General features: G+C 36.7%; 3 protein-coding genes and 1 long non-coding RNA gene across 11 annotated transcripts in view; 1 reads left to right on the top strand and 3 right to left on the bottom strand.

The window, feature by feature from the left end:
* The window catches only part of LOC111466972 (DAR GTPase 3, chloroplastic), a 4,165-nt gene extending 3,802 nt beyond the window's left edge, over positions 1-363 (bottom strand). For both annotated transcript variants that reach the window (XR_002714465.1, XM_023111663.1), the window contains exon 1: positions 140-363. Coding sequence is in view for 1 of the 2 variants with exons in the window: in XM_023111663.1 (XP_022967431.1) it covers positions 140-283 (144 nt within the window). In the remaining variant the exon portion in view is untranslated. The remainder of the gene's footprint in view (positions 1-139) is intronic.
* A 3,157-nt stretch (positions 364-3,520) lies between these two features.
* Positions 3,521-5,116, bottom strand: LOC111467012 (probable inactive patatin-like protein 9). The gene has a single exon (XM_023111766.1). It carries the CDS (start codon positions 4,966-4,968, stop codon positions 3,811-3,813), a length of 1,158 nt encoding a protein of 385 aa, XP_022967534.1. The 5' UTR covers positions 4,969-5,116; the 3' UTR covers positions 3,521-3,810.
* A 1,087-nt stretch (positions 5,117-6,203) lies between these two features.
* Positions 6,204-7,259, bottom strand: LOC111466927 (mavicyanin). The gene is made up of 2 exons (XM_023111614.1): positions 7,002-7,259; positions 6,204-6,713 (listed from the first exon to the last, which is right to left on the bottom strand). The coding sequence occupies exons 1-2, from the start codon at positions 7,180-7,182 to the stop codon at positions 6,319-6,321; spliced, it is 576 nt and encodes a 191-aa protein (XP_022967382.1). The 5' UTR covers positions 7,183-7,259; the 3' UTR covers positions 6,204-6,318.
* A 272-nt stretch (positions 7,260-7,531) lies between these two features.
* Positions 7,532-13,631, top strand: LOC111466928. Of its 7 annotated transcripts, none has more exons than XR_002714450.1 (6): positions 7,532-7,811; positions 9,061-9,159; positions 9,366-9,435; positions 9,560-9,611; positions 13,022-13,247; positions 13,418-13,631. It is a non-coding gene; the product is annotated as an uncharacterized LOC111466928 (long non-coding RNA). The 7 variants fall into 7 exon arrangements; XR_002714449.1 differs by having other exon boundaries at positions 7,533-7,811; positions 13,036-13,247; XR_002714448.1 differs by having other exon boundaries at positions 7,534-7,811; positions 13,059-13,247.
* The last annotated feature ends 204 nt before the right edge of the window (positions 13,632-13,835 follow it).

Below are 13,835 nucleotides of genomic sequence, written 5' to 3'. Positions count from 1 at the left end.
AAAAAAAAAAAAAAAAAAAAAAAAAAAAAAAAAAAAAAAAAAAAAAAAAACTGCGGCAAACATCTAGTAGTCCAAATTTCCGCCCAAATGCTTCGTTACATGAAATGAAAACTACGAAGTCGACTTGACTGCGGTCTACCTGGATTGCGGGGTGCGGCAAAGAAGCAGAAGCTGAAGGCGTAAGAGATGCTGGGGATGGTCCGCTCCGGCAGTAAAAATGGCGCGTCGGGATTGCACGAGTGGTGGGCAGGCAGAGCCCTGATAGCTGAACATGAAGACTCATTGCCGCGCTACAGTAAACTGCCGCACTCGCCCAGCAAGACGATGAGTCGTTTCAGAATCGGAGATATTTCAATTTTTTTTTAAATAAAAAATTAATAAATAAATAGTACCAGATAAGGTACGGAGTTTTTTGTTTTTCTTTTTCCTTTCATTTTTCCTTTATTTATTTTCTTTTTTTGGGCCATATAGTCACCATGGCCCATTTAGCCCAATGTAGGATATGTCACTATGGCCCATTAGCCCAATAAAAAACATCCAATTTTTAATGTTGTATTATACTTCTAATATATTTAATATTTTTATAAATTAATATATATTTTTTAATTTAAAGACCCATTAAATAGAAAACAGAAAATTTTTTTAAATTTAAAATTTTAAGTTACAATTTTATAATATAATTTTAAAGTATTTTCAAATATTTATTTTCTTGAATAATTTTTTTCCTTTTTTTAATTAATTTTAGGCTAAATTAAAATAAAAACCCCTAAATTTTAGCTTTTGATTAAAAAATACATTTACTCTTTTAAATTTTATAATATTATTTCATTAAAATTTTTAAAATAATGTAACTTGAAAATATAACCAAAATTAAGACCCGAACACTTTATTTCACGTCCTAAATTTTATATGGATTTCGAATAATTACTCCAAACACCATAGATCCTACTTTCACTTTTACCCCCTCCCCCCCTTTTTTTTTTACATTTTTCACTTTTTTATCTAACATGGTTATTTATTCTCGTTTTAAACCTTATCAATTAAAAAGTATCATTTTTACCTACTTTTGTTTCTTTCTTTAACTAATGTAAAAAGGTGTCCGCTCAAAGACAAAAGTATAACGAAACATCTTTAGTATTATGCTCACCGATAACAGATATTATCCGCTTTTGCCCATTACGTATCATCATCAGCCTCACAGTTTTAAAACACATGTTACGGGAGGTTTTCACACCTTTATACAAAATGTTTTGTTTCTCTCACTTTTCCACGGAAGTAGACTTCATTTACATTTCATATACTACTATTGGCTTTGGTTTATCAGTTGCTCAGTAACACATCGTCACCACGTGGAGTAGACCCTTTTACTTGTCTCATACCAAAAATATTAAATTTACGTCAAATTCCTGTTAGATTTGACTCGTTCTTTTAACCTAAATTTCGATTCAAAAAAGTTAGAGACGTGTGACCATTTAAATATTTTGAGAAAGATGGGTCAAACCTACAATAATTAATCTTTCTTGATTAAAGAAGATAATTGGCATTGGTATTGCTAAAAGAACAAAAGTAAGCGTACCTAACTTAAACACGAACATATACTTTTCTTAATATCTGTAGTGTTCGAGTGCACCCGAAATTTCACATTGGCTAATAAATAGGAAGATTGTAAGCGTTAAGTAAAGATAACTATCTCTATTGGTATGTGATATTTCAAGTCAGGAGCGAGTGTGTTCTAGAAAGTTTTCATTGGTATGCAGATTTTGGATATTAATATGAATGTTGCATATTATGCTTCTTAAGCTATGAACGTGTTCGTTTACATCTTTTTATGTTTAGATTTGCATGTTAGAGTCATTCAAGTAGTCTTGATCAAAATATCTTGTGAAGTGATTCCAATCACGAGTTTAGAAACAATATGGTATCATTGGTGTCGGTAAGACTATCACAAGAGTGCATGGACACTGGCAACGGGCCCACACCAGGCAGCCACTAAATGATTGTGGGACCATGCATGTTATCCAATGCCCTATCCCTTTTACATTAATTATATATTATTTATATATTAATTAACATCATAATTATATCGCATTTACATTTTTTCTTTATTAAAAAAAGATTTAAAAAAAACATTGAAGGGACTCCATAACTAATTGCATGCCCACACTTTATTATATATATTATATAATATGATTGAGATGACATAATTATAATCAAATTATTTAATTTAATCCCACTACTTAAGTATCCATTTCTTATAACCAAATTAGGGTTCCACTAATAATGAAAAAGTGGGTCATAGTTGTAAAAAAAAAAAAAAAAAAAAATTAGTCCACACCCCGAGCAGGTAACCACCCACTTGGTCTCGTAGCTTTGCTCATGAATCTACACGAGACTCGAGATATTCCTCACTCTATGGTATCGCACCTTTCACTCGTCCATTCCGTGCTACTAGACATATTATGGTAGCTTCACTTAACAATTTCTCGTGGGTTCGAGTCAAAATAGGAGTAAATAGCGAGTTTTGACGTTTTCTCATATTATAGTCGAAAAAAATGTATAAGTAGAAAAACGTCTTATTGGTCAATTAAATGTGACTAATTTTGTTTAGTATGTTTTTTATGACTTTAAATTCCCAATAAATTTATTAATTATAAATAATATTTTTTGTATTTTACCATAAATTTATAAATTAGTGTCTTAAAAAAAAAGTTTTAAATTTAATCTAATTTTTAAACTTTTTTTCTTAATTTTATAAATTAAGAAATAAAAAAAAATTACCTAAAACTACTAAATGGCTTATATGATTAATGTTTCTAGAGAAATCATTTCAATAATTTTCTTGCAACTCGCTTATAATATAATTAATGCTTTCACTTTAAAATATTCACTTTTAAATCACATTATTTTATTTAATTTCCCTCCAAAAAAGTAATATCTTTTCTTTTTTATTTAATAATAAAAAAAACTAAAAAAGGAATAAAGGAAGAATGGTAAAAAAAAAAAAAAAAAAAAAAAAAAAAAATTAAAATAATAAAAACCGATGATATTTAAAATTAATTCCATAATTAAGGTGGACCCAAACTCTCACTTTAGCTTACCAAGAAAGAAAGGAATATATTAATTTGTTTTCATCCATTAAAATTTTGTAATTTATTTACCAAAATAATTATTTAATTGATAATAATCCACTAAACTCGTGGCTAGCCCATATTGTCATATTTATAGTAGAATGTGAGATCTCTTCGTCCACTCTCTCGGAACCTAACATCCTCACTGACACTCGTACATCTCCTCAATAGATGTGGGATCTCACACAAACCATAAAATTTCCAATTGTACTCAGCTAGGTGGCATTGTATCGAGACTGTCCCTCTCATTAAGGAGATTTCTTATGTTTCCTCACTTGCTTCATGTTGGAAAATTCCTCTATATTAACCTCGAAATGACATCACAATACTGCCGGTCCAAAATGATATAACTAAATGATTGTCGCATAAATCTTAAAATTTATGTAATAAAATAGAGGAACGAGTCCAAGAGACTTGAATGAGACTCGGCTTAATCAATAAAGGGAGAGTGACAAAGAAACTCGATCAACTATTAGAGACAAACAAGAATGAGGGATGCATTTAACAAACATACCAATAAGAGGAATGCCCACATTTTGTTTTTTGCTTCCTCTTTCGTTTTCACTTCTAAATCGGAGAAAACAAGATGTCTAAGAGTATCTTGTAAACAAATTATTCGATCTAGGAAGCGAACACAAACATAATATTTACACAAACATATAATCAAATTATGCTAGAATGGTTAATTAAGAGGCGGTGGCGAGGCAAAGGGAGTGATGTTGAAATTCTTGCAGGGACTGGGCGGCAGGCTGCAGTTGCTTGATGCAGCAGCCAGGCGCTGCGCAAACCCCTCGATTCTTTCTTCGTTTGTCTCCATCAACAAGCGCTTCCCGCCAAACGGAACCGATTCTGAGCCCTTTTCTTTCAGCAAATCTTCTACCAATCCCTTCTTCTTCAAATCATTCACCTGAATCCTTACATAGTCGCCTCGATTCCAACAAAATGCATTGCCCAACATCTGATCTATGGTTTCGGACACTCCATCCATCGCAATATCGACAATCCAAGAAGGCGAACACTCCCCGTTTCGGCTGAGATTTCTTCCGCGCGATAAGCTTGAAGGTCCATTGCCCAATGACAAAACCAGGAGATCCTCCACGCTATTCACCAACGGGAAATCCTGTTTATTGTGGAGTACGTGAGTGACGGCCACGGCCGTCGGATTGTTCATTACCAAACCACCGTCGATTGCAGAGCATGAGGTTTTTCCGTCGATGGAGGTCAGATTAAACGGTTTGAAGAGATTCGGCGTCGCGGACGTTGCGCGGCAGACCTTCCAAAGCTCGAAGTTAAAGCTCGGCGACTCGGAAGCGTCGGCTCTGGAAAACACAAATGGAGCAGAGCTCTTTAGATCAAAGCAGGGAATCAGAAGAGGCTTACACACGTCCTTAAGCGTTAATGGCTTCCCATCGCCATTTCGAAAAGCTTCCTTTAGGACTTTATCCATGGATTTAGCAGAGAACAATCGGCGTCGGGAAAACACCCCTGCATTCTTCATCTTGAACATCTCGGATTTCCTCTCGGAAAGGAAATCCACGGCATCCTTAGCAGTGAAAAGCGAGCGGCCGAATCCATCATCGGCGACGAGCATTGAAGCGAGAATAGCGCCAATACCAGTACCAGCAAGGAGGTCGAAATAATCGGCGATTCGAGCGTGGGGATTGGCGGTTTTGATGCGGATCTGGTCCTCTAAGTAGAGAAGAGAGGCGCCGGCTACAAGGGCGGTGGTTCCGCCGCCATCGATGGTAAGAATCCGAGTTTTGTGGGAGTTTTGGCACTGGGAAAGCCATTTCTGTTCGAGATTGGAGAAGATCTGGAGAGTGACGTTGCCGAGCTCCATTGGAGATGGAAATTGTTAAGGAACGTTTAGCAATTTTGGGTGAAGTGAAGGAGCATGAGTAATGAGTAATGGAAGCAAGGGAATGAAATAGTGAAGACTGAAGAAGAAGAAAGTGGGAGGAGGCGTTGCTGCGCTCCTGGTGGTGCCGGTGGCTGCTGCTTATATATTATATATTTTTTAAAAATTATTTATATAATGCCACAACCTATGATTGAGTGACCTGAGCAACCTGTGCAGAGTTCACAATTGACCCTAACTAGATCAGTTGAGTTAGGTTGTAAATGTAACCGAACCCAACTTTTACCAATTATTTGGTTAAATAATTCTCAGTAGATCACTCAATATTAAATTGTTCCGAGCAAAACACACTCAACAGTTATATATAATTTCATTTTCTTTTAAATTTTTCTTAATCATCTTAGTCACTACTCAATATTAAATTGTTCTAAGCAAAACACACTCAACCGTTATTATAACTTTAATTTCTTTTAAATTTTTTTTAATTATCTTATTTTTATAATCGCTCTAATTTTCATATGTTATTGATTCAATTACTCAATTTTTGATATGCTCCCAAAATATTTATTAAAGAAAAAACAGTGTGATCAAAGGAGGAGAATCATCGTAAATAAATAAAATAAAATAAAATAAAAAACAAAAGAAAAAGAATAAATAAAGTGGTGAAGATAAGTATTTTCTTTTTTGTTGCACCTTGCCATAAGTGATAAAAATGCAAATAATTTTATTAATTAATAAAAGCCTATTAGTAATAGACTTTATTCTTGTCTTTCCTAAACCACGAGTAAGGCTCGAGCATGAATAAGACGAAGCCCTTTCCTTTTCTTAGGGAGTCATGCTTGTTAGGATCGCACAACCACCCATATCTAGATGAACACAAAAAACAGGATACTTTCTATTCTATTTTGGTGACAAGGTAATAACACTTTTCAACGGGATTGTTCTATTCAGACCCTTTTCTGTTCAAGTAATTCTATGGCTGGGAGAAACTCCTTTCACACAAAAAGAGTCGACCCATCAACTTTGATCCAACGAGCTAAGCTCAAAGGCTAGGCCTCATACTCAACTATGAAAAGTTGGATTGGCTTGGTTTAGACCCAAGTAGTGCCTTGGGTCCTATCAAATTGGGGTTGGTTCGAGCATGATTCTACAGTTTTTAGGATCGGATCGACCCAACTCGATGTACAAACAAGAAAGAAACAAATTAGGTAAGAAAATGGAAAGAAGATGAAGGGCATTCTCATATGATACTACAAACAAGAAACAACAACATTAGAGGTGAGTCCAGCATTCAGAGTAGAAGTAGTGGTGGAGAGTCTGAAACATAGAAATTCAAACACACACAGAGTAGAAGGCAACGGCATAAGCAGCCAGAGGGAGGCAGAGCAGCGAGTAGTAAGAGAGAGTGGAGGCAGCGCTTGGCGGCGGAGCAAGAGCCGAGGGTGTGCCCAATGGTGCAGGCCCATTGGGTAGTGGGCTTTGGCTTGGGGCTGACGACGGAGCAAGCAGCGCGGAGGATGAACCTGGGTCGACCTTGATTTCCACCTTCTGACCCAATTGACAGTGCCCCGGGATGCCACACAGGAAGTAGAACGTTCCAGGCCTCTTCAAAGTGATGGAGTCTGCGCCGGAGGTGTACGACGCCGCCGGAGAAGATGAGTTGCAGGACTTAAACTGCTCTTGGTCCACTTGCAAGACATTGTGGAACTTGTTGTTGTAGTTGAACACTGCAGTCCCAAATTAAGTTATATTCCTTAATTGTAAACTTAATTGGAAACTCACGATCCTTCTCTAAATTAGTCGTACCAATGTATTAGTCGTGCCATGTTCCATGGAATTAGAACACATAACTAAGTTAAAGGCATGCCTAAGATCCGATGTATTTCTTACCTATAAACTCACGATCATTTCTTAAATTAACCAACATAGGACTCTTTCCTAACAATCCATCCGACCATCCACCCACAGAGCACAAATTCAAAGAGAGTGTTAAGAAATTAGGGAGAGGAGCTTACAGAGGGAGTCGCCGACACGGAATTTGTTGGAAGAAGCCCACTTAGCATAATCGAAGGGGACGAGAGTGGTCCAGCCAGTAGAGTCGCCGACTTTGTGGACCGTAGCCACCGCCGACACTGTAAACAGCCCCATTGTGCAGATCCACAGCAGCGGCCAACCCACCTTCTTCCCCAAACCCATGCCTAGAGAGAGAAAGAGAGAGTTAGAGAGAAAAGAAATTGTGGCTGTTGAGAGAGAATTGTGAGTGGGAGCAGAAATATCTAGAAATTCCTCTTTCTTATTGAAGCTGGAAGCGGTCAAACAAAGCTCAGACGGAATTTACCTTGTTCCGGTAAAAAGTTAATTTATGTCCTAATACTTATGGTAAACCAGCTATTGCCACCTATAACAGCATTATTAACTGTCGTTTAAATTTATATCTCGAGAGAATTACCTGATCTACCGCATATTTAAATGATTTAGTCTTTTAAATTTATATTATGAGAATATTGGGGGACGGGTAGATAATAGAGAGATTAGTTTTTTCACTCCCTAACCTTGATAAGTATTTGTTCTGTCCAGTCACGGAATACTGTATTCGTCGCATCCAAACACCCTTCGCTGATGCCAAAATTTCTAAATCAATTTCTTATCCACCAGCTGTCAAGGATTTGAATTTGGCCCAGCCGCGATCTGCTACTCATCGTTTAACCACTTCCGCCTTATCATCTCGGATTCGTGCGTTTACGCTGCCATAGCGGCGCTTTTCTCCTCCGCCACCACTGTCCGCTCCGTCCTACGCCTCCCTAAGTCCTTTCTTTCAATCCGAGGTTCGTCTCTCTTCAACTCAGAATTGGTTTCTCTTTCGACATTTCTGTTGATTTGTTTATTGATGATTTCTTCTTCCCACAATGGGCCTCATTCTAGGGTTTAATTTCTATTTTTTGCATTATTTAACACTTATCGTCTTAATTTCATGTAAAAACTGTTAAAAAGGATATTTAGTTTACAGTATATTTCATATTTGTTCTCCTTTACTTATGGTTTACTGTATATTGTATCCATTTACTGCTCTCCATTTCTTTTGTCGTTTATATAGAGAATTTTATTACCATTTAGGTGCGGTCGTTTTGACATATATTCTAAAAAATTTGAGGAGAGAGTCCTAGACTAATTTAGGGAATGCTCATAGATATTATCTCTATTGGTACGAGGTCTTTTGGGGAAACCAAAAGCAAACCCATGAGTATCCCACATTGTGAAAGTATTGTCTAGTGTTTTGACATTATTGTGAAAGTAGCTGTGATGTCCCACATGGGTTGGGGAGGTGGTGTGCTAGTAAGAACGCTAGCCCCGAAGGGAGGTGGACTGTGATGTCCTATATTGGTTGGGGAGGAGAACAAAACACCATTTATAAGAGTGTGGACACCTTCTCCTTGTAGACGCATTTTAAAGCCCTGAAGGGAAGCTCGAAAGGGAAAGTCCAAATAGGACAATATTTGCTAGCGGTGGATCTGGGCCGTTACAGTAGTAGCACTCTACAATGATTGAGGATTTTTGGGAGGGAGTCTCACATTGGTTAATTTAGTGAATGATCATGAGTTTATAAGTAAGGAATACATTTCCAGTGGTACGAGCCCTTTTGAGAAAACCAAAGTAAAACCATGAGAGCTTATGCTGAAAGTAGACAACATCATACCATTATGAAGAGTCATGATTCCTAACAAATACACACATAACATATATCTATTATTACAAAAATATAAAGGAAATCCAACACTTAATAAATTTAAATTTCCATTTTGCATCATTTTTTAACTTTGTCCTTGCCGTGTTTGTGTTCTAGATTTGTAAAAAATGACGCTTCATGTTGTATTTATATCCATGCTTATTGGATACATTTCTTTTGAGATTATGATTTCTAGATTTAATGCAAATTCGTAAGGTTTAGTCTCAATATGTAAATGTGTTTGACACTAATGGAATGTTGTTACACATTGTTAGCATTTGATGTGGATGATAAAGCCAGTACACACTTTTTCATTGGATTTAATGCTTAAGCCGCTACTGATATGTTAGGATCGCACAACAACGCGCACACTCGATCAACATAACACAAAAGAATAGAGAGAAAATTCAAAAAGGAATATTGGTTAAAGATTTTAGTGATGATTTCAGGTATGTACACCAACCAACAGAATCAACAAAGTACATTTTGAAAACACTGCCTGGTATATATATGGTTTCCGTTTACTAAATATAGCTTTAACAGAATTAAACACGTACAAATAATAATCTACTATATATATAGTAATAATTTACTATATATATATATCAGCTTTGTACGAAATATCTATCAGATATATCTCTACCTAATCTTTTAGGCGAGGTGTTTACTGGTGGCAGTGAAATATAAGAAGAGATGCTTTGAAAGCGTATGAAAAACTGGAAAAGGTCAGCAAAGCTTACATCTGATAACCTAATCGTGTGGTGCTTTTCTTCTGATTTAAAGTTTTATTGATCTGCCTTCCCAAGACCAAGCTCCTTTATCCTTAAATGTTTTTATCATTCGTGTCAGGAGAAAAAACTTCGGGAAGATAATGTGAGAGACTTGTCAAGTGACGTTGCAGGTTCGTTGTTGCATATCTTAACTCACTTAGTTAAGAGCTTTTGGTTCTACATCACTTATTTTCAATTAATATTCAAGTAGCTTCACACGTAAGATTAGAGAAGAACTGAGGAGGTGGTGTGAGATCCCACTTAGATCCCACTTCGGTTGGGGAGGAGAGCAAACCATTCTTTATAAGAGTGTGGAAACCTCTCCCTAGCAAACATGTTTTAAAAACCTTGAGGGAAAGCTCGAAAAGAAAAGCTCAAACCTAAAAAGGACAATATTTGCTGGCGGTGGGCTTGAACGGTTACAGATGGTATTAGTGTCAGACACGGGGCGTGTTAGGATCTTACAACAACGCACACACTCGATCTAGATGAACACAAAGAACAGGATAGAGAAAATGCAAGGAGAACTCTGTAAGAGAGAATAAGAGAGAATTAAGAGAAAATACAGAGAGTACATTTTCAAAGCTCTAAAAGTACATTTTCAAAGCTCTGATAGTACATTTTCAAAACTCTGATAGTACATCCTCAAAACTCTGATAGTACATCCTCAAAACTCTGATAGTACATCCTCAAAACTCTGCAGAGGGGATATATATATGGTTTAGCTTACTATATTTAGCTTTACCAGATATAGCTTTTTACTATACATAGCTATTTACTATTTATGACAATTTACTTTATATGTCATTTACCAAATATAGCTTTACTATGTATAACCGTTGACTCAGCTATAAATAAGTCCAATAAGTCGCAGGCTCCATAACCCAACAATTCTCCCACTTGGATACCGATCAAGTCAACCAAGAATATCTTCACTGCATCATACCAATTGAGGTTTTGCACAACTTCAATATTCCAACATCAACACATTTTGTCAACATGTTTGCTGGATTCTTTGCACCCTCTATCTTTTCAAAACACATCACCATCTTCCACTAACTTGCAACTGAAATGATATCACCTTTCGTGTTTAATCTTTAAATGATAGATCGGGTTCCTCACCAACTGTATGACACTCTGACTATCTCTATAAAGAATCTTTTCGTGTTGCTTCTTACCCAATTTTTCCAGATAGTCAGTCATCCATATCGTCTTATTTCCAGCTTCAGCTATTGCCACGTACTCAGCCTCAGTACAACGCATTTTTGAAGCCTAGACGTCCCTCAGTAGTAGTCTCAGGAGTTTCTTGAGTATCTGCTACAAGATCACTAGGTGATTTTCTCCGCAACTCAACCTCAACTCCCACTTGTTTTGTTGTCTTGGAACCTTGCTCCACATCTAGTTCCTCAGCAGTAGTCTCAGGAGTTTTTTGAGTATCTGCTACAACATCACTAGGTGAGCTTCCCTGCAACTCAAGCTCAACTCTCACTTGCTTCGTGGTCTTGGAACCTTGCTCCACATCTGGCTCCTCAGTAGTAGTCTCAGGAGTTTCATGAGTATTTGCTACAACATCACTAAGTGAGTTTTCCTGCAACTCAAACTCAACTCTCACATGCTTTTGTCGAACCTTGCTCCACATCTGGGTCCTCAGCAGTAGTCTCAGGAGTTTCATGAGTATATGCTACACAACATCATTAAGTGAGTTTTCCTGCAACGCAAGCTCTCAACTCCCACTTGCTTCGTCGAACCTTGCTCCACATCTGGTTCCATTTCCAACCGTATTTTCTTCAATTCTCTGGTAGTCCTTGTGAAGCTAACTCGTTTCTGCTTGCTCATAACGTAGTTCTCACAATGACCCACATCAACAGATTTCAGACCTTCTAAAACTCCTTTCGCAGCCAGCGTCTTCATTCCTTTCACGTTCATATTTCCAAGTTTGTTGCATAACCTGTTGCATAATCTTCCACGAATTCTTCCCTAACTTTGTTGCATAACCTGTGCTGTCCAACTGACCAATAGAGATCAGATTCTTCTTAAGACCAGGAATATATCTGACATCCTTTAATATCCACCGATTTCTTGCCGGAGTTTTTATACAGACATCTCATTTTTCTTTAATCTCCAAATCTTTGTTGTCGGCAAGATACACCTTCTCAAGATTTCCAGACTTGAAATTCCGGAACAACTCTTTATGGAGACGAATGAAAGATGCACCTGAATCCAAAATCCAGGATTCAATCGAACTGTCCATGCTGAGGATTAGAGTATCCCCAATGTCTTCTACTGAATTTATAGAATCATCATCATCTCCAGATTTGTGATTCTGCTTCCTCTTTGGTCTTGTACAACTTGTTCGAAAGTGATATTTTTCTCCACAATTCCAACACGTTACATTTGGTCTATTTGGAGATTTTTCTCGGTTCTTTGATTTTGATCGCCCTTTGTTTGGGCCCTTCGGTTTACTTCTTCCCCGTTGGTCAACACTGAGAGCATTACCAAATGAATTTCCAATTTCTCGTTTGCGAATACTTTCGCTGAGAACTACATCTCGAATTTCATCAAACTTCAGTTTATTAGATTCTCGTGAACTGCTAATTGCGGCAACAACAGTATCCCACGACTCAGGTAAAGATGACATCAAAATCAATGCTTTAATTTTATCCTCGAAATTAATTTCCACCGATCTCAGTTGACTTGCGATTGAATTCATTTATATGATCAACAATAGATCCACCTTCAGACATCTGTAGATTGAACAATCTCCGCATCAAATACACCTTGTTCATAACCGATGGCTTTTCGTACATATTCGATAGCGCCTTTAACAGATCTGACGTTGTCTTCTCCTTGATGATATTGAACGTCACGTTTCTGGATAGCGTCAACCGGATCAGTCCTAAGGCTTGTCGATCCTTGAGCTTCCACTGCTCCGTGGTCATGGTATCCGGCATCACCCCCAACAAGGGTTCGTGAAGACCTTTCTGATACAGATAATCTTCAATCTGCATTTTCAAGAAACCGAAATTGGATCCATCGAACTTCTCAATTCCAATCTTTGAACTTTTCATCTTCATAGATCGTGGTGACTTTCGCCTAGCTCTGATACCAGTTGTTATGATCTCACACTCGATTTAGATGAACACAAAGAACAGGATAGAGAAAATGTAAGGAGAACTCTGGCTAAAGAATTTATATTGATGACTTCAAGTATGTACAGTAAGAGAGAATACAAAGAATAAGAAAGTACATTTTCAAAGCGAGCGATATATATATGGTTTAGCTTATTATATTTAGTTTTACCATATATAAAATAAGAAAGTACATTTTCAAAGCGAGGGATATATATATGGTTTAGCTTATTATATTTAGCTTCACCAGATATAATCATCTACTCAATATAACTATTTACCATGTATAGGTTTACTAGATATAGCTTTTTACTATACATAGTTATTTATTATTTATGACAATTTACTTTATATGTCATTTACCAAATATAGTTTTACTATGTATAACCGTTGACTCATAAGCGTTGACTCAGCTATAAATAAGCAGCATGCTCTTCCATAATCCAACAGGGCAGTGTGCCAGTAAGGACGTTGGGCCCCGAAGGGGGGTGAATTGGAGAGGAGAACGAGTGTCAGTGAGGACGCTGGGACCCGAAGAATGGTGGATTGTGAGATCGCACATCGATTGAGAAGGAGAACTAAACATTATTTGTGAGATGTTTGAAGAAGGTGGATGGCATATACAAACAGAAAGAGAAGGTATAATGAACTCCTTTTTGGTATCATAACTATTATTAAAGCCTTCAAGTTCACTGATGATATTAAGTATTTGCAAGATCACTGAAGAACCCATTTGATTAGGCAGCCACTATTATGTTGGTACCATAATCATAATAATCAACATGCATTTGCATTGTATTGTATTTCAGGAGCGGTTGAAGCGGTGAGACCAGGTGCGTTGCGTTCAAAAGGCATAGTTTTCATATATTGTGACTTGGAATAAACAATAGATTACTTACCGTGTGTGGACCAAATAAATACGAAAATGAAATAGAAAGTAGAAACTTGCTGGTATGAAAGGTAAGAGTTTTGCTGTTTTGATCGTAACCAAAAAACGTCCTAATTTATGAGCGGGTAGACAAAGAGAATTAGTAGTCACAATGTAACAAAGTAAGGATTCCTTAAGTAATAAAATCGAAACTTAATTGAAAATAGTGTAATTCATGAACTTATTTTAATTCTTTCATATAAAAATTATTGGTTCATTTGAAACATTTAATTGTAAGATATAATATTCTAAAAATTGTTTAAATGTTTTGTTTTTGTTTTTTTTTTTTTTTTTTTTTT

This window comes from Cucurbita maxima, unplaced genomic scaffold (assembly GCF_002738345.1).
Source record: "Cucurbita maxima cultivar Rimu unplaced genomic scaffold, Cmax_1.0 Cma_Scf00032, whole genome shotgun sequence".
Taxonomy (NCBI): domain Eukaryota; kingdom Viridiplantae; phylum Streptophyta; class Magnoliopsida; order Cucurbitales; family Cucurbitaceae; genus Cucurbita; species Cucurbita maxima.
This window is presented reverse-complemented; position numbering and strand designations above follow the sequence as displayed.

Bases quoted from the DNA above. Each gene is read 5' to 3' on its own strand.
- LOC111467012 (XM_023111766.1), bottom strand. From the start codon at position 4,968: ATGGAGCTCGGCAACGTCACTCTCCAGATCTTCTCCAATCTCGAACAG.
- LOC111466927 (XM_023111614.1), bottom strand. From the start codon at position 7,182: ATGGGTTTGGGGAAGAAGGTGGGTTGGCCGCTGCTGTGGATCTGCACA. The intron at 6,714-7,001 runs GTAAGCTCCTCT...TTGGGACTGCAG, and splicing joins CCGTGTCGGCGACTCCCTCT to TGTTCAACTACAACAACAAG.